This window comes from Symphalangus syndactylus, chromosome 14 (assembly GCF_028878055.3).
Source record: "Symphalangus syndactylus isolate Jambi chromosome 14, NHGRI_mSymSyn1-v2.1_pri, whole genome shotgun sequence".
In the NCBI taxonomy this organism is placed as follows: domain Eukaryota; kingdom Metazoa; phylum Chordata; class Mammalia; order Primates; family Hylobatidae; genus Symphalangus; species Symphalangus syndactylus.
This window is the reverse complement of record NC_072436.2, coordinates 40859388-40887136: the sequence shown is the minus strand read 5'-3', so window position 1 is coordinate 40887136 and position 27749 is coordinate 40859388. Positions and strand designations below refer to the sequence as shown.

Here is a 27749-nt window from a genome sequence, read left to right as displayed (position 1 = left end):
CTTGGGCTCAAGCAGTCCTTCTGCCTCGGCCTCCCAAAGTGCTGAGATTACATGCATGAGCCACTGTGTCTGGCCTTTCTTTTGTTTTTTGTTGTTTTTCTATTGAGCATTCCTATGTTAAGTTTTCATAATTGGGATGGAAGAAGAAATGGAGAGATGTTAGTCAGAGGATACAGACTTGCAGTTGCAAGATGAATTAAGTTCTGGGGATCCGATGTACAGCCTGGTGACGATAGTAATACTGTACTGCTTACTTAAAATTTGATGAGTACATTTTAAGTGTCTCAACCACACACGCCTGCACACATACATACAAATGATAACTATGGGTGGTGATTGATGTTTTCATCAGTTTGATTGTGGAAATCATTATAATATATGTATATGTATATTCAAGGTATTGTCCACCTTGAATATATATGATTTTTATCAATTATAAGCATTTTAAAATTTACAAAGATTTCGTAGTGGAAAACCAACTTTCTATTATGTTTCACTTTTGCAAACTGAAAGAGCATGTGTATTTTTGTTACTACTTATGAAGATGAAAGCTAGTCTGCCTTGGCCATAGGTGAATGTGGGCCTTGGATGTCTTCTGGTTCAGGCCACTGTGGCACGCCCCTCAGGGTCTCTGTCTGACAGCCACCTGGCCTCTGTTTGAGCATTCTCTTTGACAATGCCTAAGACAGCATGTTATATTCTTGAGCAACCCTGACAGTTAAACAATTTGTCCTGATAGTTAAGCTAAAAATCAGACCTTAATTATAGCCATACATACTATACCTAGAAAAACAGCATGCCCGAATGTCTAGTCATTTTCTTTTGCATCAGTTGATTGTAGTATGTCTTAGCAGTCTTTGCCTGAAACTGAAATAAAATCTAAAATTCTACTTTTCTCCATTGGAACTATTAGATCAAGCACCATGTCTTGACCAGACTCCACAGTTTAAGGCAGATATAAAGTGCTAAAAGACGTGGACTCTGTCCTGGAGGGAAACTTTGAAGTTTGCTTAAATTCATAGTTTCAGTTATTTTCCATTAGTGTTTCTCAATCTGGGTAGATTTTGCATGCAAGAGGACATTTGCTGAGGTTTAGAAACATTTTTGATTGTCAGTCTTGGCTACACTTAGTGATTTGGCTTTAATTGTGTCTAAGAGGGTAAGATTGTTCAGAAAAAATGATTGAAGCAATTATAGTATCAATGAGTTTCTGATTTTTTTGTTGTTTGGTTCAATAGGAGTTTCAGTGCACTGTGTGAGGGAAGAACATTCCGCTGTCAATATGAACCTCCACTACTTGGAAAATGGCACTGTTATGTTGAACTTTATTTACCGGAAAGAACTGTTTTTTCTTCCTTTGGGATTTGCACTTAAGGTATGACTTAATGAATGCCTTCTTTTATTACGAAGAAATTCATTGGGGGTAGTATCCTGTGCAGATTGGATGGATTCTCTTTGTTAAAATAATACTGTACTAGTTATCTACTGCTCCAAAACAAATTACCTCAAAATTCAATAGCTTAGGCTGGGCGCGGTGGCTCACACCTGTAATCCCAGCACTTTGGGAGGCCAAGGCCGGCGGATCACGAGGTCGGGAGATCCAGACCATCCTGGCTAACACAGTGAAACCCCGTCTCTACTGAAAATACAAAAAATTAGCCGGGCGTGGTGGTGGGCGCCTGCAGTCCCAGCTACTCAGAGAGGCTGAGGCAGGAGAATGGCATGAACCCGGGAGGCGGAGCTTGCAGTGAGCCAAGATTGCGCCACTGCACTCCAGCCTGGGCGACAGAGCGAGACTCCGTCTCAAAAAAAAAAAAAAATTCAATAGCTTAAAACATCAATAAACATTTCTGTCTCACAGTTTCTGTGGGTCGGGAGTTCGGCAGTGCTTTGGCTGGGCAGTTGTGGCCCAGGGTCTCAGGAGGTTGCATGGAGATGTCAGACAGGACTGCAGTCATTTTGAGGACTTCCAGGGTGGCTCACTCACATGGCTGGCAAATCAGTTCTAGTTGTTGGCAGGAGGTCTCCTCATGGGGTTGCTCTCTACATGGCCCTTTCTGTAGGCTGCTTGAGGCAGCTGTCTTCCTCCACATAGTTAACTGAGACAACAGACAGCAGAAGATGCAGAAGGCAAAAGCTGCAGTGCCCTTTGTGACCTAGCCCTGGGAGTCTCCCATCATCTTTTTCACCACATTCTCTTGGTCAAGCAGGCCAGCCTTGATTCAGCATGGGAGGAAACTACACATGTTTGTGAACACCAGGAGGTGAGGACCCTGGAGGCCATTTTGCTGTCTGGCTATCATACAAAGAATGCTTTAGTTGAGAGAGTTTACTTTGATTCAGCAATAGCAGAGTGCTAATTTTCCTTGGGTATTAAAAAAATTAGAGAAGATAATTATTACTGAATAGATAAAATATTTTAGTTATTAGTGAGCAATTAAACCCTTTATTTTCTATTCTAGGCACTTGTCAGCTTTTCTGATTATCAGATCTTTCAGGAGCTCATCAAAGGAAAAGAGGATGATTCTTTCCTTAGGAACTGTGTTTCTCAGATGTTAAGGATTGTAATGGAGGAGGGTTGTTCCACACAAAAACAGGTCCTTAACTACCTAGGTGAATGCTTCAGAGTGAAACTCAATGTTCCTGACTGGTACCCAAATGAGCAAGCTGCGGAGTTCCTGTTTAAGTATGTGCGCTTTGTCTAAACTGTTTTTGGATTGGTGGAGGGCTGTCAGTGGTTCTTTGTATTGGTTGCAGTTTGGGTGGGCGAGTCATTTGGGAATGAGAGTGAATCTTGGGGTAGAATTCTGGTCCTTGCCAGCTGGGGGCTACCTTTGTTTTTGTGGCCCCTCCTCACTTGTATTTTTTTTAGTAGTTGTGTTTTATTTCATAGTACTTTTTATCTTTTATTTTGAAATCATTTCAGACTTCCAGAATAATGTCCAAATAGTACATTGGATTCTTATATTCACTAATTGTGAACGTTTCATTCATTTACATTTACTTTTTTACTTTCTGTGTACACAGATGTACATTTTTCTTCTGTATGGTTTGAAAGTTACAGGGATTGTGTCTCTTTATTTCTCCAAAGCAAGGACTTTGTCTTATATAACCACTGTATAATTACTAAAGAAGCCAGCTCCATGCTGGTGCTGTCCAGTGCATAGTCACTAGCCACATGATAAGCACTTCAAATGTGGCCAGTGCGGCTCAAAAACTGAATGCTTAATTTTATTTAATTAAAGTTAAGTAAGCATGAATTGGGGATCTTGGTTAATAGAACATTAAGTAGTATTACCAACTGGATTGTTTTAAGCTTTTTTTTTTTTCTGTTTTGACAGCCAGTGCATCTGTATCCACTTGAAATCCAATACTGAAAAGTTTTATATGCTTTGTCTCATGACGCGAAAGCTCTTTGCTTTAGCCAAAGGAGAGTGCATGGAGGACAATCCTGATAGTTTAGTGAACCAAGAAGTCCTCACACCGGGTCAGCTGTTCCTTATGTTTCTGAAGGTAAATGCGTGCTATGTCCACCCTTGGCCAGTGGTACCACTTGTGGAATGGTGTGACTTTGTCTAGTAGTACTGTTTTCTGCATGTTTATAGTTTCTAGTTTTGGCGTTTTGTGTGATCTCTTTTTTGTTTGTTCATTTAGCAGTAAGGGAATCAGAAATCCTAGCTTACACCAGGTTTGGAAATTTGCTTAATATTTTAATATAAAGATCACATCAAATCTTGGTCACAGTGTTAATGATAAAAAGCAAATGGCCTATATTCATACATATGGTTGATCCTCATTATTTGTAGATTGTGTATTTGTGAATTCACTCACTGGCTAAAATAAATTTGTAACCCTAATGTCACTACTCGGTGCTTTCATGATTATTCACACACATGAGCAGAGCAGTGAAGAACTTGTGTTTCCTGAGGCAAATGTTACAGCTGAGGCGGGGCAGAGCGATGCTCTGCTTTCCGGTTTCAGCTCATACTATAAAGAGGGTCCTTTTTGAGGTATATTCAGTGCTATGTTTTTCACATTGTCGTGCTTCTTATTGGTGACTTTTTTGTTTTTTTTTTTGAGACCAGGTCTCAGCCTCAACCTCCCAGGCTCAAGCAATCCTCCCACCTCAGCCTCCTGAGCAGCTGGGACTATAAACATTCACCACCACACCCGGCTAATTTTTTATTTTTTTTTGTGGAAACAGGGTCCCACTATGTTGTACAGGCTGCAAACTGCTGGGCTCATGTGATCCTCCTGTTTCAGCCTCCCAAAGTGATAGGATTGGAGACATGAGCCAGCGCGCCTGGCCAGTTTTTGCCGTTTATAATGGTCCCCAAGCATAGTGCTAAAGTGCTGTCTAGTGTTCAGTGTTAACGAATTAACAAGGTATATTAAATAAGGTGCCTTTCAACAAAAGATTGCATTAAACAAGATTGTATATTGATCCGTTGACTAGAATGTTATGACCAGAGACTTGCAGGAACCCAGCATTTCTCCCCAGGAGCAGTGGTTTCGTATGTGTTAATTCAGTGTTCACTAGAACATAACTACTGTGAGTAGTGAAATTTGATTGTAGATGTATATAGAGAGAAAGTTGGCATGGCACAGAAATGATTTCGTAAGAATATTGATTCAGTGGCATTTTATATTTTGCATCTTATTCCCAAAAAGATGTAATCTAAGAGGTAATGTATTGTATTTTTAGTAGAGATGGGGTTTCACCATGTCAGCCAGGCTGGTCTTGAACTCCTGACCTCAGGTGATCCACCTGCCTCGGCCTCCCAAAGTGCTGGGATTACAAGTGTGAGCCACCGTGCCTGGCTTCTAATTTATTTTATTTTATTTTGAGACAGAGTCTTGCTCTGTCTCCCAGGCTAGAGTGCAGTGCCACAATCTCGGCTCACTGCAACCTCCGCCTCCCGGGTTCAAGTGATTCTCCTGCCTCAGCCTCCCGGGTATCTAGGATTACAGGCGTGTGCCACCATGCCCGGCTGATTTTTTTATTTTTAGTAGAGACGGGATTTCACCATGTTGGCCAGGCTGGTCTCAAACTCCTGACCTCAAGTGAGCCACCTGCCTTGGCCTCCCAAAGTGCTGGGATTACAGGCGTGAGCTACCATGCCCGGCCTTCTAATTTCTTATCTAGTTAGTAATTCTTATTTACATTCTCCCCAAAAGTAATAATCTTTGTTTCTGTTTGCTCTGTCAATAAAATTAGATTGAAAAATTTCAGCAGCCTAGAATTTTCCTGACAAAAATTGAAAGCAGGCAGCATAAGTTTTCTCTTATTAATTTAATCTGTTATTAAATTAACCTTTCAAGTAAAGGTTAATTTACATTTCCCATCTACTTAAAGTGAAGCATGGTGGGCTCATTGTATTCCACACTTATAAATGTGTCTTCATTCCACATCAATTCCTAATTAGGAAAAAAAGAAAAGAAAAAGAAATGAGACCGGGGGTACAGTAGCTCATGCCTGTAATCCCAGCACTTTGGGAGGCTGAGGCAGAAGGGTAACTTGAGCCCAAGGAGTTTGAGACCAGCCTGGACAACATAGGGAGATCGCTACAGAAATAATAAAAACTATTAGCAGTGGCCAGGTGCAGTGGCTCACACCTATAATCCCAGCACTTTGAGATGCCAAGGTGGGTGGATCTCCTGAGCTCAGGAGTTCAAGACTAGCCTGGGCAACATGGCAAAACGCTGTCTCTACAAAAAATATAAAAATTAGCTGGGCACGCTGGCATGCTCCTACAATCCCAGCTACTCAGGAGGCTGAGGCAGGAGAATTGCATGAGCCTGGGAGACGGAGGTTACAGTGAGCTGAGATCACGCCACTGCACTCCAGCCTGGGCGACAGAGCAAGACCCTGTCTCAAAAAAAAAAAACTGTTAGCTGGGCATGGTGGTACATGACTGTGGTCCCAGCCACTTGGGAGGCTGAGGTGGGAGGATCCCTGAGCCCAGGAGGTCAAGGCTGCAATAAGGGGTGATCATGCTACTGCACTGTAGCCTGGGCAAAAGAGCAAGACCTTATCTCAAAAAGAAAAAAGAAAAAATGCCTAGTGCAGTGGCTCACACCTGTAATCCCAGCACTTTGGGAGGCCAAGGTGGGAGGATCACTTGAACCCAGGAGTTTGAGACTAATCTGGGCAAACAGCCCAGAGACAAAACCTCGTCTCTACAAATAATTTTTTAAAAATTTAGCCAGGACTGATGGGCCATACCTGTGGTCCCAGCTACTCAGCAGGCTGAGGTAAGAGGATTGCCTGAGCCCAGGCGGCAGAGGGTGCAGTGTGCTGTGATCATGCTAGTGCACTCCAGTCTAAGTGACAGAGCAAGACCCTGTCTCAACAGAAAAAAAAGAAAAGAAATGAGTCTTCTGTAGCAAGGTATTACTAAGGTGACCTGTTTCAGTAACAAGAGAAACAAAGGGAAAATTGGGGCTTTTCAGAGAATTCATTGCCGAGTATCTGATTTCCTTACCAGCTATGTTAAAGCTTTTAAACCTTTGAGTTTGGAGCCTAAAAACAATCTTCAGAAGATACATGACCATGACATAAGATGAATTATAGACTGTTAAAAATTCACGTTGTATTTACATTGAAATAAGCAACATAAAATTGAAAAATAGCAACTATATTTTCTGTATTATTTATAGATTAACCATAAAACACTTGAGTTAGCTTTTCCGGTTTTGATTTTAAACCCAAATAAGGAAGTAGACATAGTTGATGAAAAACAAGGCAGAAGAACACAAACAAATCAGTTGTCAAGATCCAGCGCTTCTTATTCCATCTTGACTGTGAAGATGAAGTGTTCAGTGTACACCTGATAAAAATGTTTATGACACAGGAAGATGTAGGCTCAAGAAAGGAATCTACACAGCAACCAGCAGAGGTGGAACACTGATGCCAGGCTCTTCCATTCAAACTTGATCCTCTAGGTTCACTTGATAAAGACCAAACCTATGCTAACACCCTTGTTGGGTAAGCTAACAGCTTCCTTCACTCTCTGGTAATTCCCTTATCTGTACATTACAGATTTTTAGCAGTGTACTTACAAATTCTAGTAGTGTGTTGTCAGTTGTGATATTCATTGTAACATTTTATAAAATATATTCCTTCTTCCCACACCTCTCCAAAATTTATTCCTTCCAAGTACTGAAAATTTAATATTACTGCACCACACAGTGATATTAAATGCAGTGTCAGTGCCAGAGAATATACAGAAATGAAATGTGTCACTTCAAGTGCTGTCTTCTGGAAGAACAGTTAGGTCTTCCAAGTGTGAGTGTTCAAACACTGATAGTTTGAAGAGGTGGATTATCAATAGTGGCTAATGTGTTGACTCGGGGGCCTGCTAGAAAAGGTATACAGTGATTAAGTGACCTATGTACATCTTCCAGGCTTTCTTCCAAATATCAAATATAGGAGAGAACCTATCTCAAACATTCTGTTAGGTATTTTCAATGGTTTCTGAACCACCCATAGAAAGCGCTGATGGTGTATAGTCTTTTTTTCTTTTATTTTTAGTTGACATGTAATAACTGTACATATTTATCGGGTATACAGTGATATTTCCATATATGTAAATAATGTATAATGATCAAATCAGAGTAATTAACACATTAATCACCTCAAACATGTATCTTTTTTTGTGTTGTGAACGTTCAAAATCCCCTCTTCTAGCTTTTTGAAAATATACAATAAGGCTGGGTGTGGTGGCTCATGCCTGTAATCCTAGCACTTTGGAAGCTGAGGCAAGAGGACTGCTTGAGCCCAGGAGTTTGAGACCAGCCTAGGCAACAAAGTGAGACCCCATCTCTACAAAAAAAATAGCCAGGCATGGTGGCATATACCTATGGTCCCACCTTACTCAGGAGGTTGAGGCAGGAGGATCCCTTGAACCCAGGAGGTTGAGGCTGCAGTGAGAAAATATACAACAAATATAGTTAACTGTATTCAACCTACAGTGCTGCAGAATACCAGAACTGATTCCTCCAATCTAGCTGTAATTTTGGAATTGTGCAGGCTGCTTTAGCCGTTTCACTTAGTGTTGGCAGCATAGATTAAGATGGACTGTGTAGTTCGTGGGATTGGTTTTAGGTATATAACAAGTATAATGGGTGAAGGAGGGTGTCACACTGAAGAGCTATCCTTTCTGCACCTGAAAAGCCCTCTTTCAGGTTTTTGGTTTTGATGTATGTTAGTAGACCTTTGTTAAAGATTGTACAGATTACATGGGAATAAATATGAAGTTTGTGATAATTGAAACACATACTATTTTATTTTATTGAGAAAAGGGTCTTGCCCTGTTTCCCAGGCTGGAGTGCAGTGGCACAATCATGGCTCACTGAAACCTTAGGCTCCTGGACTCAAGTGATCCTTCTGCCTCAGCCTCCCAAGTACCTGGACCTACAGGCACACCCCACCCCCTCACCCCACCCCTTTCTGGCTAATTTTTGAATTTTTTGTAGACAGAGTTTTGTTTCACCATTTTGCCCAGTCTCATGTTGAACTTTTGGTCTCAAGCAATCCACCCAATCCTGGGATTATAGATGTGAGCCACCACACCTGGCTCACATACTATTTTATATTAATTTTTTTTTCTTATTTCAGGAAAAACTGGAAGGTTGGTTAGTGTCTATTAAAATAGCTTTTGATAAGAAGGCTCAGAAGACCAATGTTTCCATGAACACTGACAATTTGATGAGGATTTTTACAATGGGAATAGACCTTACAAAACCATTTGAATACCTTTTTGCTACTGGGAATCTGCGTTCTAAAACAGGTAAAATTAAATAGATTGTTTTAGTTATGTTTTTCAAATTATTTGCTTAGTGTAGATTTGCCTGTCCCTGAGAGTTCTTTTTAAAAGCAAACCCCCCGAAAAAAGTAAATTTCTCATAACTATGACTTGGACAACTGTAGGTCTGAAGGGCTTTAGACAAGGTGTCCGTACAGCTAAAATTTAATTCAAATAACCGAATACATTTTTTCTGCTTCCTTCTAGAAAATGAAAGACCACTTAGACCTCTGAGGAAGGCTTACCTAACAGGAATTCTGGATGGGTTGCTGTACATGCCCATCTCTAAACCAGTTGCCTTGCCTCAGAGTGACCTGAGAGGCCAGGTGTGGTGGCTCATGCCTGTAATCCCAACACTTTGGGAGACCAAGGTAGGAGGGTCGCTTGAGCCTAGGAGGTCAAGGCTGCAGTGAGCTGTGATTGCACCACTGTACTCCAGCCTGGTGACAGAGTGAGACCCTGTCTCAACAAAAAAGAGAATGACCCCAGAAACTTAAAAAGTGTTAATTGGGAATCCAGAATTTTTTTTTTTTCTATTTTGATTCAGGGTCTCACTCTGTCACCCAGTCGAGAGTTCAGTGGCAGGATCATGGCTCACTGCAGCCTTGACTTCCCGGGCTCAGGTGATCCTCCCACGTCAGCCCCACGAGTAGCTGTGACTACAGGCACAAGCCACCACACCTGGCTAATTTTTGTATTTTTTGTAGAGATGGGGTTTCGCTATGCTGCCGAGGCTGGTCTGGAACTCTTGAGCTCTGGCGAACCACCCACCTTGGCCTCCCAAAGTGCTGGGATTATAGCATGTACCACTGTGCCTGGCCTTTTTTTTTTTTTTTTTTTTTTAAACCCATGTTACTGATGCTGATGCTTTCATTAGCCTGCTTACTTGCTTGTCTATTATCTGACCCTCTCAGATGAATTTAACCACTTGCTATTTTATTAACTCATTTAATGTTCACCCACAAAAGAGGTCATAGAAGAGACAGGGAATAGTTGGGGCTAATACAGTTTGTGAAATCTGGGGATTATTTTACATATTTTTTCTTAACTCTTTACACTCATCAGAGCTAGGAGAATAAATGTTGTAATAATTCATTCTATGATCTGTAGAATGCTCTGAGGTTTTGTTGTCATAAAGCCTCAAAAATTTCCGTTTTTTAAAAGATTGGCCCATTTTTGAATGACTTTTGTTTTGTCAAGGTCTTGGCCTCCTACAAGATTCTGGACTTTGTGTTGTGGCTGACAAGCTGAACTTCATACGCTACCTCTCCCATTTCCGCTGCGTGCACAGAGGGGCTGATTTTGCCAAGATGAGGACCACCACAGTACGCAGGCTGCTGCCAGAGTCCTGGGGCTTCCTTTGTCCCGTGCATACCCCAGACGGGGAGCCCTGTGGCCTGATGAACCACCTAACTGCCGTATGTGAGGTTGTCACACAGTTTGTGTATACGGCATCTATTCCAGCTTTACTGTGCAACTTGGGTATGTAGTGTACAGTGATAAACATCTTGTTCGGTTATGTGTTTTTATTTTTTTGTTTTTTGTTTGTTTGTTTGTTTTGAGATGGAATGTTGCTCTGTCACCCAGGCTGGAGTGCAGTGGTGCGATCTCGGGTTACTGCAAGCTCCGCCTCCTGGGTTCACGCCATTCTCCTGCCTCAGCCTCCCGAGTAGCTGGAACTACAGGTGCTCGCCACCATGCCTGGCTGATTTTTTGTATTTTTAGTAGAGACAGGGTTTCACCGTGTTAGCCAGGATGGTCTCGATCTCCTGACCTCGTGATGTGCCTGCCTCGGCCTCCCAAAGTGCAGGGATTACAGTTGTGAGCCACCGCGCCCGGCCAAGATTACGTGGTTTTTAACCTGTTAAGTTGTGCTGCTTTTGGAGATTCAGCAGAGATTTTCTATAAGAATTCTTTTTTACTCTTCTGTGCAGGAGTTGGGCTGCTTTCTTGGCTCCTCTATAGAAGGCTGAATGCATTCTTTGAAAGTGAAAACAGGAGAAACTAAGTGTTATAGGTGTTTTGTTTTCTTTGGGAAAAAAAAAAAAAAGATAATGGAAGTGAGGATTGCTTGAGCCCAGGGGTTTGAGGCTGCAGTGAGCTGTGATTGTGTCGCTGCTGCACTTTAGACTGGGTGAGAAAGTGAGATCCTATCTCCAAAATGAAAAATAAATGAATAAGAATGATGCCAAAGCATTTGAAATAGACTAGTCATTAATATTAGAAGTATAGAAGCTATTGAGTAGTTTTTTGGGTCATTTCTTCTTGCATCTCTTGGTGGATCTTTGCATTTCTAAATAGAAAACAGTGTTGGTTTGCAGGAGGACAGTTTAAAAGGAGGTTTTCCAGTCTACCCTGATGTCATCAGATACATAACCTTTTTTCCTGATAACCTTAAAGCTGCTGTCTCTGTCTCTGCTTGGCTTGATACTTGGTTTGAATTTACCTTCATACCTAAAGATGTCAGCCTTCTCTGCAGTCTTCTAGTCCCGGGGTTCTCCATTTATGATTTGGAGACTAGAAATGTTCTGTCTGTGGTGGTCTGTGGACAGGGTCCTCAGTGGGATTAATATTTATACAGTAAAACTTCCAGTTCATGGGGATCAGATGATAGGTGTTCTCAAGCAACTAGAAGGGCATTGACTCAGGAAAGTTCTGCTTAAAAGTACTTCTCCCAGTTAGAGTGGCCTGGCCGGGCATGGTGGCCCATGCCTGTAATCCCAGCACTTTGGGAAGCCGAGGTATGCAGATCACTTGAGGTCAGGAGTTTTAAGACCAGCCTGGCCAACATGGCGAAACCCCATCTCTACTAAAAATACACACACAAAAAAATTAGCTGGGTGTGGTGGCATGTGCCTGTGGTCCCAGCTACTCAGGAAGCTGAGGCAGTAGAATCGCTTGAATCCAGGAGGTGGAGGTTGCAGGGAACCAAGATTGCACCACTGCACTCCAGCCTGGGTGACAGAGTGAGACTCCCATCTAAAAAAAAAAAGAGAGAGAGTTGCCTGTAAGAAGAGGGCCCCACAGAAAGTAATCAAGAAATACTCAAGATTCAGAAGATGTAATCAGTGTAATTTGAAGATTTATCCTCTATGAGGAAAAGAATTTTGTTACTGGTGATTCAAAATGTCAAAGTCCAGGAGAGGGTAGAAAGGAGAAAAGAAAAAGCGGAGAGGTAGAAAATATATCCAACTGCAGAAAAAGAGATGGGGAAGGGTTTTTTGCTCTGGCACTGGAGAAGAAGACAGAATCACTACCTAACTTTCCATAGAGATGTTCATATTGTGGTGACAGATGAAACATGAGGTGGGTAACTTGTGACACTCTAACAAACACTTGATGTCTTCAGAATGTATTTATGGTTCATGGAAGAGTGTTCTTTTTTTACTTAGTTGATTCTCATTATTTGTAGTACTCATCTTTAAAGTCACCAGTGAATATTGAACCATTGTGCCTAGGGGAAATACAGGGCAAGGTTCCTTGGAGCCTCGGGTTACAACGTTTTTGTTAGCTCATCAATATGTAGCCTTGTATTTTGTGTGTTTCTGTTGAAAGACACACTTTAAAAATGTATATTGTTCATGTGGTAACATTGAATTCTCAGCCAACAGCACTGTAATTATAGGCTTATCTAACACACATTTTTTTCTGTTAGGCACATCACAACCTTTTTGCATTTATGAACACTAGGCAGCACTTCAGTGCTGCACTTGGAGGCAATTTTTTTTTTTTTTTTGTAGAGATGGGGTCTTGCTATGTTATCCAGGCTGGTCTCAAACTCCTGGCCTCAAGCATTCCTTCTGCCTTGGCCTCCCAAAGTGCTGGGATTACAGGTGTGAGCCACCATGCCAGGCCTGGAAGCTGTTATTTAAACAGTGAAATCACACCAACAAAAAGCACAAAAATGCTGAAAACATGCCAGTGAACAGACTGGGCAAGGGACACTTGTTTACAGTATGATCTGACAAGAAAGCATGGCATCGTCTTGTTTGACTTCAGCTGCTGGGAGCGTCTGCATCAGGGGACTCAAAAGTTTTTTGCTGTATGTTCTGAAATGACTTTGAAAGCATCCCCAGTATTTTGTGGTTACAGAGATAATGTAGCAAGTAGGCAAATGTGCACATAATGAGGATCAACTGTAATTACATTTTTTTTTTTTTTTTTGAGACGGAGTCTCGCTCTGTCGCCCAGGCTGGAGTGCAGTGGCGCAATCTTGGCTCACTGCAAGCTCCGCCTCCCGGGTTCATGCCATTCTCCTGCCTCAGCCTCTCCAAGTAGCTGGGACTACAGGCGCCCGCCCCCACGCCCGGCTAATTTTTTGTATTTTTTTTAGTAGAGACGGGGTTTCACCGTGGTCTCGATTTCCTGACCTCGTGATCCGCCCGCCTCGGCCTCCCAAAGTGCTGGGATTACAAGCGTGAGCCACTGCGCCCGGCAACTGTAATTACATTTTGGGGGTTAATGCATTTAATGCATTTAGGTGGCTTAGAAATAAAAATATTAAGACATACAGTGAAATGCTCCCTCCCATAGGCCCCTGTTCCCTTGCTACTTCTTTCCTGTGTGTCCTTGCTGAAGCGATTTAAACTTCCACAAGCAATACAAAAGCCTTCATTCAGGCTTACCCCGGAGATATTGCAGGTTTGGTTCCAGAGCGCTGCAATAAAGTGAGCCACATGAATTTCTCGGTTTCCCACAGTGCATATGAAAGTTATGTTTACACTATGCTGTAAATATTTCAATTTTAAGAATACTTTATTGCTAAAAAATATTAAATCATCTGATCCTTCAGTAAGTTGTAATCTTTTTGCTGGTGGAAGGTCTTGCCTCAGTGTTGCTGGCTGCTGACTGATCCAGGCGGTGGTTGCTGAAGTTTAGGATGGCTTGTGACAATGTCTTTTTTTTTTGAGACAGAGTTTCGCTCTTGCCCAGGCTGGAGTGCAATGGCACGATTTCAGCTCACTGCAACCTCTGCCTCCTGGGTTCAAGCGATTCTCCTGCCTCAGCCTCCTGAGTAGCTGGGACCACAGGCATGCACCATCATGCCTGGATAATTTTTTTTGTATTTTTAGTAGCGACGGGGTTTCTCCATGTTGGTCAAGTTGGTCTCGAACTCTTGACCTCAGGTGATCTGCCCGCCTTGGCCTCCCAAAGTGCTGGGATTACAGGTGTGAGTGACTGCACCCAGCTGGCTTGTGGCAATTTCTTTTTTTTGTTTTTTAGACAGAGTCTTGCTCTGTCACCCAGGCTGGAGTGCAGTGGCGTGATCTCGGTTCACTGCAAGCTCCGCCTCCCAGGTTCACGCCATTCTCCTGCCTCAGCCTCCCGAGTAGCTGGGACTACAGGCACCTGCCACCACGCCCAGCTAATTTTTTTGTATTTTTAGTAGAGACAGGGTTTCACTGTGTTAGCCAGGATGGTCTCGATCTCCTGACCTCGTGATCCACCCGCCTCTGCCTCCCAAAGTGCTGGGATTACAGGTATGAGCCACCGCGCCCGGCCTGTGACAATTTCTTAAAATAAAACAAAGAAGTTTGCCACACCAATTGAATCTTCCTTTCATGAAAGATTTCTCTGTAGCATGTGATGCTGTTTGATAGCATTTTACCCACAGAGGAGATTATTTCCAAGTTGCAGTCAGTCCCCTCAAACCCTGCCGCTGTTTTATCAACTAAGTTTATGAAATAATCTAAATCCTGTATTGTCATTTCAACAATGTTTACAGCATCTTCTCATTTCTTGAGATCCCATCTCAAGAAACCGTTTCTGCTGGGCACAGTGGCTCAGGCCTGTAATTCCAGCACTTTGGGAGGCCAAGGCAAGAGGATTGCTTGAGCCCAGGAGTTCGAGACCAGTCTAGGCAACATAGGGAGACCCTGTCTCTACAAAAAAAAAAATTTTTTTTAATTAGCCAAGCATGATGACACACACCTGTCAGCTACTCGGGAGGCTGAGGTGGGAGGACTGCTTGAATCCAAGAGGTTGAGGTTGCAGTGAGACATGATCATGCCACTGCACTGCAGCCTGGGTGACAGAGCAAGACCCTGTCTCAAAAACAAAACAAAACAAACACATTTTTTTTGCTCATCCTCTAAGAAGCAATTCCTCATCCATAATTTGATTATAATCAAAACCCAATTTGATTATGGGATTGCAGCAATTCACTCACAGCTTCAGGCTCTACTTCTAATTCTAGTTGTCTTGCTATTTCTACCACATCTACAAGTACAGTAGTAACATCAGAGATCACTAATCACAGATCACCATAACAGATATAATAATAATAATATTTGAAATATTGCAAGAATTACCAAAATGCCAGCACAGAGACACAAAGGGAACACTTTTTGTTGGAAAAACGGCATTGATAAGCCTGCTTGAAATATTTGTGAAGTGCAATTAAAAGAAATAATGCCTGTACCTGTTTTAGAGACAAGGATAATTTGATATCTGAACTGATACAGCAGCTGTTGACCCCATCTGGAGGGAATCTGGCATGTTGGATGCAGCATTCTGATGTGATTGTGCTGTTTGTTCCCTTTACCAGGGGTCACTCCCGTTGATGGAGCTCCGCACCGACCATACAGTGAGTGCTACCCTGTCCTGCTGGACGGCGTCATGGTTGGCTGGGTGGATAAGGAGATTGCTTCAGGCATCGCAGATTCTCTTCGTCATTTTAAGGTGGGCTTGAGGCTTTGTGAATTGTCCTATCCCTTGGCCTTAGGTTTTCAGTTCCTTTCTAGTTTTGGGGTTAACCCCTGGGCGGTCTAGAGTAGAGTGATCAAGTGGTCAGGGGGTCACAATGTCCAGAATGCCTGTGCATTCCCTCTTGTGACAGAGGCTTGCCTTATACTGGCCTCATCGATAGGGGTCAGTGACAGATATTTGACCCATATACATTCTTTGGTAGTTTCATTGAGGCACCTCAGTCTGCTTATCTAACTAATTTTAACTTTTTTTCACCTTCTTAATACTAGTGGCATATAAGGGATCTCAAAATACAGATATTTCAATAATATTCAAAATATGCAAGGTAGAAGTTATACCCCATTGCCTCCTAGGTTTTGAAAATATATTTTTAAAAAGTAGAATGACATTCTTTGAATAACTTATCTTTGAGATTTCCTCCTAGCGAAGAGTATTTGTTGCTTTGATAATGGCCACTGAAAGAATTGTCCTTTGGCAACAGGCTAAGTTTGTTGTTTATTTTCTGTTCTATGTTTTTATTTTATTTTATTTTTTGAGACAGAGTTTGCTCTTGTTGCCCAGGCTGGAGTGCAGTGGCGCGATCTCGGCTCACTGCAACCTCCGCCTCCCAGGTTCAAGCGATTCTCCTGCCTCAGTCTCCCGAGTAGCTGGGATTACAGTCATGTGCCACCACGCCTGGCTAATTTTGTATTTTTAGTAGGGACGGGGGTTTCTCCATGTTGGTCAGGCTGGTCTCGAACTCCCGATCTCAGGTGATCCACCCACCTCGGCCTCCCAAAGTGCTGGGATTACAGGCATGAGCCACCGCGCCCAGCCCTATGTTTTCATTTTTAAAAAAATGTTTAAATGTTTAAACTAAATTTAGTTATTAATTTAAGTGCTCTGTTGGACACTTGGGTTGTTTCTACCTTTTGGTCATTGCAAATAATGCTGCTGTGAACATGAGTGTACAAATATCTATTTAAGTCCTTGTGCTTTTAATTCTTTTGAGTATATTCCTGTTAAGTGGAATTGTGGCTCATTTGATATAATTTTACACTTAGAGCAAAGATGTTACATGGGACCCCCCTGTATACACATTACCCAGATCCACCCGTTGCTATGCTTTGCCCCACATGCTTTATCTTCTGTATGCTCTTTATAATTTTTTTCTTTTGAACCATTTGAGAGCAGTATTGAGACATTGTCCCATTTTCCATAAAGATTTTAGCATACTTTTTCTAAGAACAAGGACTTTCTCTTCAATAACCACAGTACATTTATGAAAATCAGAGAAGGTCATGTGGGTGGGATCCATAGTTGATACTCAGATTCCACCAGCTGTCTCAGTAATGTTCTCTTTTTTCTTTTCTTTTTTTTTTAAAGAGACGGGTCTCACTCTGTTGCCCAGGCTGGAGTGCAGTGGCACAATCACAGCTCCGTGCACCCTTAATGTCCCAGGCTTAAGTGATCCTCCCACCTCAGCTTCCCAAGCAGCCTGACCACAGGACTGTACCACTGTGCCTGGCTACCCTGACCCAGTCCTTTGGGTTGTTATGGAGGCTTTATTACATAGGATGACTGATGGAATCATTGGCCATTGGTGATTAGCTTAACCTCCAGCCCCTATCCCCTTCCTGGAGGTTGAGGGTGGGGCTGAAAGTCCCAATCCTCTAATCCTGGCTTGGTCTTCCTGGTGACAAGCCCCATCCTGAAGCCACCTAGATGCTGCCAACCACCAGTCTTTTATTTTTATTTTTTTGAGTCAGAGTCTTGTGCCTCAGCCTCCCTGGTAGCTGAGACTACAGGTGTGTACCACCACGCCCGGCTAATTTTTTTTATTTTTAGTAGAGGTAGGGTTTCACCATTAGGGTCAGGCTGGTCTCCTGACCTTAAGTGATCCACCTGCCTTGGCCTCCCGAAGTGCTGGGAATCACAGGTCTCCTGTAATTTAGGTTTATGTTTTGCTTCCTCATGATGAGATTCAAGATATTTCAGGAAGCACATGACATTGGTTTGTCCTGTTACGACTCATGTTAACTGATCCCTTCAAAGTTGTGTTCTTTAGGTTAATACACTGTACAGTTTCTGTTTTTCTCTGTAATAAGTAACTTGTGGAGAGATAGCTGAAAGCTATGTGGAGCCCCCTTTCTTCATATATTCACCCACTAGTTGATGAATTATTAGCTGAATTACTATTCCATTGCTGGTTCTTTGCTGAGTTAATATTACTGTGATGGTTACCACATGGTGTTTTCCCCCACCAGCATTTTTTCTATGTTTATTAGTTGCTATTCTGTAAGGGAGGGCTTTCTTTTCTATTAGTTTTTCATTTATTTGTGTTAGCCTAGATTTATAGATGCTTGTTTAATTTTGTGAATATTCTGTTACTACTTATTTCGATGCTCAGAGAGTGTATGAGATTTGATCTAGTGTACAGTTCAGGGTTTTAAGTACATTCATGCTGCGCAGTCATCACCATCTTCAGAACTTTCTTGTCATCACAAATTGAAACTCTGTAACCATTAAACACTCATTCCTTTTTTTTTTTTAAGGCAGAGTCTTGCTCTGTCGCCCAGGCTGCAGTGCAATGGTGTGATCTTGGCTCACTGCAGCCTCTGCTTCCCAGGTTCAAGCAATTCTGCCTCAGTCTCCCAAGTAGCTGGGATTACAGGTGCACACCACCACACCTGGGTAATTTTTGTATTTTTAGTAGAGATGGAGTTTCTCCATGTTGCCCCAGCTGGTCTCGAACTCCTGACCTCAAATGAGCTGCCTGCCTCATTAGTCTCAGATTTTGTCTTTTTTATAGAGAATTTATTTTCATTCTCTTTTTTTTGGTTAGCATTGTGGAGGGTCAGGGGATGAGGACACTTAAGATCTGCTTGCTTAGTAAATTTCAAGCATGCAATATAGTATTCTTAACCATAGTCACATGATGTACATGAGATCTCCAGAAACTTAATTCTGTTGCATAACTGAAGCTTTATACTCTTTGACCAACGTCTCCCCGTGTTCCCCTCCACCAAACATCCTCTCATTTTTAATGATAATGCATTTAGCTGTGAATCCCCATGAGTTCTGACACATGGGTTTTTTGTTGTTGTTGTTGTTGTTGTTTTCAGGTTTCTGTCATTTTTTATTTCTCCTTTCACCCAGGAGTTTGTTGGAGTTTTTTTGTTTTGTTTTTGAGACAGGGTCACTCTGTCACCCAGGCTGGAGTGCAGTGGCATGATCATGGCTCACTGCAGCCTCAACCTCCTGGGCTCAAGTGATTCTCCCACCTCAGCGTCCCAAGTAGCTGGGACTACAGGCACATACCACCACACTCAGGTAATTTTTTAATTTTTGTAGAGACGGGTTTTCATCATGTTGCCCAGGCTGGTCTTGAACTTCTGGGCTCATGTGATCCACCCACTTAGGCCTCCTAAAGTGCTGGGATTACAGGTATAAGCCACCCCTGGCCCACCCATGAGATTTTGGTTTATTAAATTTACAAATAAAACCAGTAATCTACTGTATTTTAGATCACAGAGGACACGTGTGTATCAACACATGCATTCATGGTGTGCTTTATCCTTAGCCTCAGTAGTTAGTGATTTGCCTGCTAGCTGGGGTGAGCACCCAAGGAAGTAGGGCTTTTACCATGGCTGAGTGTGGATGAGTGGTATTCCATGGGGCATAAGACTGGCAGTGACAGCCATGGCTGTGGGACAGGTTTGTTAAACTCTGTTTTTGTTAAAAACAGGTGTTGAGAGAGAAAAGAATTCCTCCCTGGATGGAAGTGGTCCTTATACCCATGACAGGAAAACCAAGTCTGTACCCAGGATTGTTCCTTTTTACCACTCCTTGTAGACTGGTACGGCCTGTGCAGAACTTGGAAATGGGCAAAGAAGAGCTAATTGGAACTATGGAACAGGTAAATACATATGTGTGATGGATGAGTGTATGTGCTTGTTTGTATAGTGTGCAACTTTCAGAGACTTAACCCTTCCTTTTTAAAGGGTTGTTAGTGTTATAACAACAGTTGGACATTTGAAAGAAAGTCAGACTTTCTACCTCCTCTGTGATCAGCATAGATTAGTTTCCATGTCTGATCTCACTCCACAGAACCTGAGAGAGGGTTGGTGGTCACATGACCTGCCTCCCATCTTGTCTAGCTCCCAGAACTCCTTTGTACCTGGCTCTGCCTCAGCCGTGAAGTGAAAACATTCCATTAGCTTCACACTCAGTCTTTGCCTACATATTTGCAGTTGCAAAATTATAGGCTTTGTGCTACTTAAAAATTTTTCTTTCTATTCCCCTTCACAATTGGTCTGGGGTAGATTTAGAGTGAGATATGTAAAGCAAGTGGTATTTCTAACTGGTTGCTTCCCTGTGCTTCCCAGTTGATCCCTTCAGCACTCATGATGCTGGGTGGGGATGGTTTTCTCTTGAGTCTTTGAGTACTGAACTCTGAGAAATGGTAAGAGTAAATGTGTAAGCAGTTGCCGTTATTTTGTGCCTTGGACACCTGCTCTTCCAGATCTTCATGAATGTCGCTATCTTTGAGGATGAGGTTTTTGCTGGAGTTACCACACACCAGGAACTCTTTCCACACAGCCTGCTGAGTGTGATTGCCAACTTCATCCCTTTCTCTGATCACAACCAGAGTCCCCGGAACATGTACCAGTGCCAGATGGGTAAGGAAGAGGGATGATGTTATAGTCACAATCGGGAAAGTAAACTTGATACTAGCATACTCTTTTATTGTCCTTATTTACATATGCTGACCATTTGTTCCAAAAATACAGTTTATGGCAAGTTTATTTTTTTTCTGTGCCACAAGCAACCAGCCCAGGATCACTTATTATATTTAGTTGGCATGTCTATTTAGTTTCCTGTAATTTATGACAAATCTTGAACCATTCTTTGTCTTTGACATTGACATTTTTGAAGAAAAAGGTATAGAGTGTCCATAGATTTGGGTGTGCCTGAGGTCTTATTATTTGATTTTTTGAAGAATACAAGCAATTATAGTCACCCGCATATTTATCACTTCCAGTCCTCTTCATTCCTGCTGCAAGATTCAAGTTTTCTTTGCATACAATTTTCCTTCAGCCTGATAATCTTTCTTTAGCATTTTTTTATAGTGCAGGTTGCTGGCCACAAATTCTCTTGGTTTTCATTTATCTGAAAATGTCTTTATTTTGCTTCACTTGAAGGAATCTTTCACTGGATATACAATTCTGAGTTGACAGTTATTTTTCTTCCAACACTTAAAAGTTGTTGTTACACTGTCTCTTCTTAGTCTCTGTCATTTCTAGTTAGAAGGCAGCAGTCTTCTGAATATAGTGTGTTTCTTTTTTTTTTTTTTTTGAGACAGAGTCTCACTCTATCTCCCAGGCTGGAGTGCAGTGGTGTGATCTCGGCTTACTGCAACCTCTGTCTCTTGGGTTCAAGTGATTCTCCTGCCTCAGCCTTCCAAGTAGCTGGGACTACAGGGACTCACCACCACACCCAGCTAATTTTTGTATTTTTAGTAGAGGTGGGGTTTCACCATGTTGGCCAGGCTGGTCTCGAACTCCTGACCTCAGGTGACCTGCCCACTTGGGCCTCCCAAAGTGCTGTATTACAGGCGTGAGCCCCTGCGCCCGGCCTCAAATTTGTTTATTTGTTTTTTTTTTTAATTTAATTAAATTGCTAAACTCTTCTGTCATTATTTTTAAAAACATTGCTCCTATCCTTTTCTCTCTTTCCTCCCCTTCTATCAATTATTCATATATTTAAACCTTTTGATATTGTTCCATAAGACATTGAGTTTCTGTTCTCTTTTTTCTTTATTTTCTTCAGATTGGATCTTTTTTTTTCCGAGGTGGAGTCCCGCTTTGTTGCCCAGACTGGAGTGCAGTGGCACGATCTCGGCTCACTGCAACCTCTGCCTCCCGTGTTCAATAAATTCTCCTGCCTCAGCCTCCCAAGGAGCTGGGATTATAGGCACACACCACCATGCCCAGCTAATTTTTGTGTTTTAGTAGAGACAGAGTTTCACCATGTTGGCCTGGCTAGTCTCAAACTCCTGACCTCAAGTGATCTGCCTGCCTCAGCCTCCCAAAATGGTGGGGTTACAGGTGTGAGCCACTGCACCTGGCCCAGATTGGATTATTTTTATTGACCTATTATCACAGTCACTTTTTATTCTGTCTTCTACTGAATTTTCGCTTACAGTCTTGTGCCCTTAATGACAGGGATACCTTCGAAGAAGTGAGTCGTATGTGATTTTGTCATAGTGTGAACATCATAGAGTGAACTTACACAAACCTAGATGGCAGAGACTACTACAAAGCTGGTATATGGTATAGCCTGTTGCTCCTAGGCTACAAACCTGGGTGGCATGTAACTGTACTGTGTACTGTCTACAGTTGTAAGACAATGGCAAGGATTTGTGTAGCTAAACATAGAAAAGGTACAGTAAAAATATGGGATCACCATAGTATATATGCCATCCTGCATTGACTAAAACATTGTTATGCCGTGCATGACTGTATTTTTCAAGTCCAGCACTTCTACTTGTTTCTTTTTTTTTTCGAGACAGGGTATCGCTCTGTCACCCAGGCTGGAGTGCAGTGGCACGATCTTGGCTCACTGCAACCTCTGCCTCCCCGGTTCAAGCGATTCTCCTGCTTCCACCTCCTGAGTAGCTGAGATTACAGGCATGTGCCACCATGCCCAGCTAATTTTTTGTATTTTTAGTAGAGACAGGGTTTTATCATGTTGGCTAGGCTGGTCTCAAACTCCTGACCTCAAGTGATCTGCCCGCCTCTGCCTCCCAAACTGCTGGGATTACAGGCATGAGCCATTGCGCCTGGCCTGACTTGTTTCTTTTTTTACAGTTTCCTTCTTCTCTAAGATTTCTTATCTTCATTCATTGTGGGCATGTTTTCCTTTATATTTTGAGCATAGTTTTATATGATGGGTGTTGTAAAATCATTATCTGCAGATTCCAATGTCTGGGTCATCTCAGTATCAGTCTCTTTGAGTATAAGCCAAGTTTCACCATTTCTTTGTATGCCCAGTAATATTGGATTGTATTATGAACATTGCAAGGAATATGTTTTAAACCCTGGATCCTGTTAAGGTCCTCTGAAGAGGATTGGTTTTGTTTTTAGTGTGGTGTTTGACCTTCAATTACGTTTTAATTCTTTTCATTTTATGTCTTTCCTTCTTAATACACAGTCCATCACCTGGCTCAGTGCATGTCACCAAAAATTCTCCAGGGGAAGAGGATTGGTTTTTAGTTTTCACTGGTACTTAACTTGGTGAACATGGCAGTTGAAGTACATTCTTCAGCCTTAGGTGGGCTGCTGTGATCTGTCCCATGCATGCATAGTTCGGGAGTCCACCAAAGATTTGGACCCAATTTATATGCTGAATTTAAGGGTCTCCCTTTGTGGTTCTCTCATTTCTGAAATGTTCCCCCTTCCCAATTGTTGTCATGCTCAGAACTCTATTTCCTGGTTCTTCAAGCCAGTAAGACTGTGGGTTTCTATCTAAGTTGTAGCTGCCACACTGGGCCATAAGGCAAAAATAAATACATAAATACTTAAAAACCTGGAAATTCACCCAGTGTGGTTCCTTTTGTCCAAGTAAAAAATCTTCTCAGCTTCTGACAGCTTTTGGTTACTCTCCAGTGCTATATGTGTAGTTGGGGGTCTGCGTCTTATACTTATGTGTTAAGGGTGGTCTTGTAAGAGTAGCCCTTTATTACTGGAAGCTCTAAGTCTATAATTTTTTTAAAAAATTTCATTTGTATGTATTTATATTTTAAAATCATTTTGTTCTAAAATGATTCTCTATACTGTGAGGTAGTACACAGAGGAATCTCACCCCATGCTCCACTACCTAGAATTAAATACATATTCCGCTGTAAGAAAGTAATCTAATTACATAATAATTACTATCCACTTTTCTCCCCCAGTAGTGATATCCTGTAATTTGTGTACTGCCTTTCTGTCCCTTTTTAAAGCTTTTATTACATCATACATGTATCCATAAACTAAGTATAGAATTGTTTGGGGTGTGTTGCAAATGCACATAAATCGTATCGTATTAAATGTCAGTCTGCACTTTCTCCCACTCAGCATGGTTTTCCTGGTCTGGTCACATTGATACATTTAGGTTTACTTCATTTTCACAGCTTATGTATTAGTCTAAAGTAAGCATAACTACCATGATTATTTATTTATTCATTTTCCTCTGATGAATATTTAGTTGTTTCCAGTGTTGTGTATGACACCTATAATCAAGATGAAAGAAGCAGAAAATGCTAGGATGGTTTTTCTCCATGTAGGTAAGCAAACTATGGGCTTTCCACTTCTCACTTATCAAGACCGATCGGATAACAAACTGTATCGTCTTCAGACTCCTCAGAGTCCCTTGGTGAGACCCTCCATGTATGATTATTATGACATGGATAACTATCCAATTGGGACCAATGCCATCGTTGCTGTGATTTCTTACACTGGCTATGATATGGAAGATGCCATGGTAAGTTTTACCGGGAAATGTTGTTCCAATCTTTTTATTTTTTAACTTGTTTGTTTACTGTGAAATCACTGAAGGAATATTTTTGTGTACCCAAGTACCTAGTATTTGGCACGTGATGTTCTATTAAATGATTAGTTCTTAGTCTAAGTTGAAAGTGGGCAAGCCTTGAGGAATATCCACTAAATATTCAGTTACACATATGTCTTGCATATTTGAGTGCATATTATGAGTAAATTTTGAAGTTTGGTTTTGGATCTATCTACCTTTTATATTTAAGTATGATTAGATTTTAAGCTATTTCTGTGTGCCTGGGTTTTTTTCTTGTTTTTTGTTTGTTTGTTTTTTGTTTTTTATTTTTGAGACAGAGTCTTGCTCTGTTGCCCAGGCTAGAGTGCAGTGGCACGATCTTGGCTCACTGCAACCTCCACCTTCTGGGTTCAAGCAATTCTCCTGCCTCAGCCTCTCGAGTAGCTGGGACTACAGGGACCCGTCACCATGCCTGGCTAATTTTTGTATTTTTAGTAGAGATGGGGTTTCACCATGTTGGCCAGGCTGGTCTCGAACTCCTGACCTCAAGTGATCTGCCTGCCTTGGCCTCCCAAAGTGCTGGAATTACAGGCGTGAGCCACCGTGCCCGGCCATGTCTGGGTTTTTGTAGTTAGTATCAGTGATTTGGAAAATGTGAGGAAAGTTAAAATGTGATGCCAGTTATCCTAAACCAAGTATTAGAGTCCCACCTAGTTTTATTTTGAAAATCCTCACTTGGCCTCAGTCTTTTAATGATTCTTTTACTTCACAGATTGTGAATAAGGCCTCTTGGGAACGAGGCTTTGCCCATGGAAGTGTCTACAAGTCTGAGTTCATAGACCTCTCTGAAAAAATTAAACAAGGAGATAGTAGCCTGGTGTTTGGAATCAAACCTGGTGACCCACGGGTTTTGCAGAAGTTAGATGACGATGGATTGCCGTTTATAGGAGCAAAACTGCAGTATGGAGATCCGTATTACAGCTACCTAAACCTCAACACCGGGGAAAGTTTTGTGATGTACTATAAGTAAGTTTGGGTATCCAAGCTGGTTTGTTTTTGTTTTGAGACGGGGTCTCAGTGTGTCAGCCAGGCTGGAGTGCAGTGGAGTGATCTCAGCTCACTACACCCTCCACCTCCCGTACTCAAGCAATCCTCTCGCCTCAGCCTTCAAGTAGCTGGGACTACAGGCATGGACCACCATGCCCAGCTAATTTTTTGTATTTTTAATAGAGACGGTTTCGCCATGTTGCCCAGGCGGGTCTCGAACTCCTGGGCTCAGGTGACCCACCTGCTTCAGCCTCCCAAAGTGCTAGGATTACAGGCGTGAGCCACCGTGCTTGGCCTATTTGTGCTTTTTTTAAAAACTGTATTATCCAAACTTTGTCATCTTTCTCATATACAATGTTAGCAATGTTTCCTAGCCAAAATGTTGAGCTCATACCTCTTATTAGAAATGTCTTATTTTAGTTTATTTTACAATATAATTTATTTCAGTAGGCCTTCATAATAATTTTTCAGTTGCCTTTGTTGCTAGTTTTCTTTCAGATGAACATAATTCTGTAGTGAGTATCACCAATAACTCTATTCATACCATCTCTGTTTGTATTGGAGAATAAAGGCAAGAATGAGTTTTGCAGGCCAGGCACAGTAGTTCACACCTGCAATCCCAACACTTTGGGAGACCAAAACAGGAGGATCCCTTAAGCACAGGAGTTCATGACCAGTCTAGGCAATGTAGTGGGACCCTATCTCTACAAAAAATTTAAAGATTAGCCAGGCCTACTGGCATATAGCTGTAGTCCCAGCTACTCAGGAGGCTGAGGTGGGAGGATTGCTTGAACCTGGAAAGTCAAGGCTGCAGTAAGCTGTAATCACACCACCGCATTCCAGCCTGGGCAGCAGAGTGAGACCCTGTCTCATAAAAAGAAAAAAAAAAAGTTTTACAAATATCCTTTATGAAGCACTAATTATATCAACGAAACTTATCTCTGTAAGTTTAAACAAATAGGTTGACCTTATACGGTTTACTTTTTCCTAGGAGTAAAGAAAATTGTGTTGTGGATAACATCAAAGTGTGCAGTAATGACACTGGGAGTGGAAAATTCAAGTGTGTTTGCATCACTATGAGAGTGCCTCGGAACCCAACTATCGGAGATAAATTTGCCAGTCGCCATGGGCAGAAGGGCATTTTAAGCAGATTGTGGCCAGCTGAGGACATGCCTTTTACTGAGAGTGGGATGGTCCCAGACATTCTGTTCAATCCCCATGGTTTTCCATCCCGCATGACCATTGGGATGTTAATTGAGAGTATGGCCGGGAAGTCTGCAGCTTTGCATGGTCTCTGCCATGATGCTACACCCTTCATCTTCTCAGAGGAGAACTCGGCCTTAGAATACTTTGGTGAGATGTTAAAGGCTGCTGGCTACAATTTCCACGGCACCGAGAGGTTATATAGTGGCATCAGTGGGCTAGAACTGGAAGCAGACATCTTCATAGGAGTGGTTTATTATCAGCGCTTACGCCATATGGTCTCAGACAAATTTCAAGTAAGGACAACTGGAGCCCGAGACAGAGTCACCAACCAGCCTGTTGGGGGAAGAAATGTCCAGGGTGGAATCCGTTTTGGGGAGATGGAACGGGATGCGCTTTTAGCTCACGGTACATCTTTTCTCCTTCATGACCGCCTCTTCAACTGCTCGGATCGGTCGGTAGCCCATGTGTGTGTGAAGTGTGGCAGTTTACTCTCTCCACTGTTGGAGAAGCCACCCCCTTCTTGGTCTGCCATGCGCAACAGAAAATACAACTGTACTCTGTGTAATCGCAGTGACACTATCGATACTGTTTCTGTGCCTTATGTTTTTCGGTATTTTGTAGCTGAACTGGCAGCTATGAACATCAAAGTGAAACTGGATGTTGTTTAACTTGATGTTGACCTTTTGGATTAAGAGGACTATCAGATTAAAGCAAAATGTAATTTTAGTTCAATGAAGATATTACCAGGTTACTCTCGAGATTTTTCAAGGGTGTTAGAACTCTCAACCAAGACCTGAAAACCAAGAACGCAAGGTTTCTGAATATCTCTGGTAGATTAACTATTGACAGTGATTTTCTGTATCTTTGTTCGAAAATTTCATGTCTTCTCAAAATATGAAATATTGATAAATGGAAGAGCATGCAGTGACAAGTCTCCTTTCCAACCCCAGGTTCCCTACACCCTGCTCTCAGCAGGCAGTGACTGTCACACACCTGTTAATCCATCTATACAAACAGAATGCAAGCTGTAATATAATGTAATTTTATATTTTCTTATAGCCACATTGAAGTAAAAACAGGTACAGTGTTTTTTACCAGCTTTATAGAAGTACAGTTGTTACATATTTAATGAATACAATTTGATGGGTTTGACTATATGCACACAACTTTGATACCATCGCCACAATCAGGGTAATAAACATATCTGTCATCTCCACAAGTTTCCTCCTGCCCTTTGTTTTTTGCTTTTTGGTTGCTGTTGAGTTTTTGTTTTGTCTTCTGTGGTAAGAACACTTAACTCAAGACCTACCCTCTTAACAAATCTTTAAGTGTACAATATAGTATTGTTAATTACAGGCACCATGTTGTACAACAGATCTTTAGACCTTACTTGTCTTGCATAACTGAAGCTTTATACCTGTTGAACAACTCTCCATTTCCCTGGCCCCT

General features: G+C 41.9%; 1 protein-coding gene across 5 annotated transcripts in view; it reads left to right on the top strand.

Moving 5' to 3' along the window:
- Positions 1-27516, top strand: part of POLR1B (RNA polymerase I subunit B) — a 35470-nt gene extending 7954 nt beyond the window's left edge. For 3 of the 5 annotated variants that reach the window (XM_063616628.1, XM_055243109.2, XM_055243110.2), the window contains 11 exons: positions 1239-1375; positions 2463-2686; positions 3342-3513; positions 8621-8792; positions 10008-10289; positions 15355-15488; positions 19243-19413; positions 20020-20176; positions 23824-24020; positions 24820-25073; positions 26086-27516. In XM_063616628.1, the coding sequence (XP_063472698.1) occupies positions 1239-1375; positions 2463-2686; positions 3342-3513; positions 8621-8792; positions 10008-10289; positions 15355-15488; positions 19243-19413; positions 20020-20176; positions 23824-24020; positions 24820-25073; positions 26086-26968 (2783 nt within the window). In that variant the 3' untranslated portion in view covers positions 26969-27516. Of the gene's footprint in view, positions 1-1238; positions 1376-2462; positions 2687-3341; positions 3514-8620; positions 8793-10007; positions 10290-15354; positions 15489-18053; positions 18189-19242; positions 19414-20019; positions 20177-23823; positions 24021-24819; positions 25074-26085 lie in introns of all 5 variants that reach the window. The other 2 variants (XM_055243108.2, XM_055243111.2) reach the window with 2 other exon arrangements.
- Positions 27517-27749: the final 233 nt, after the last annotated feature.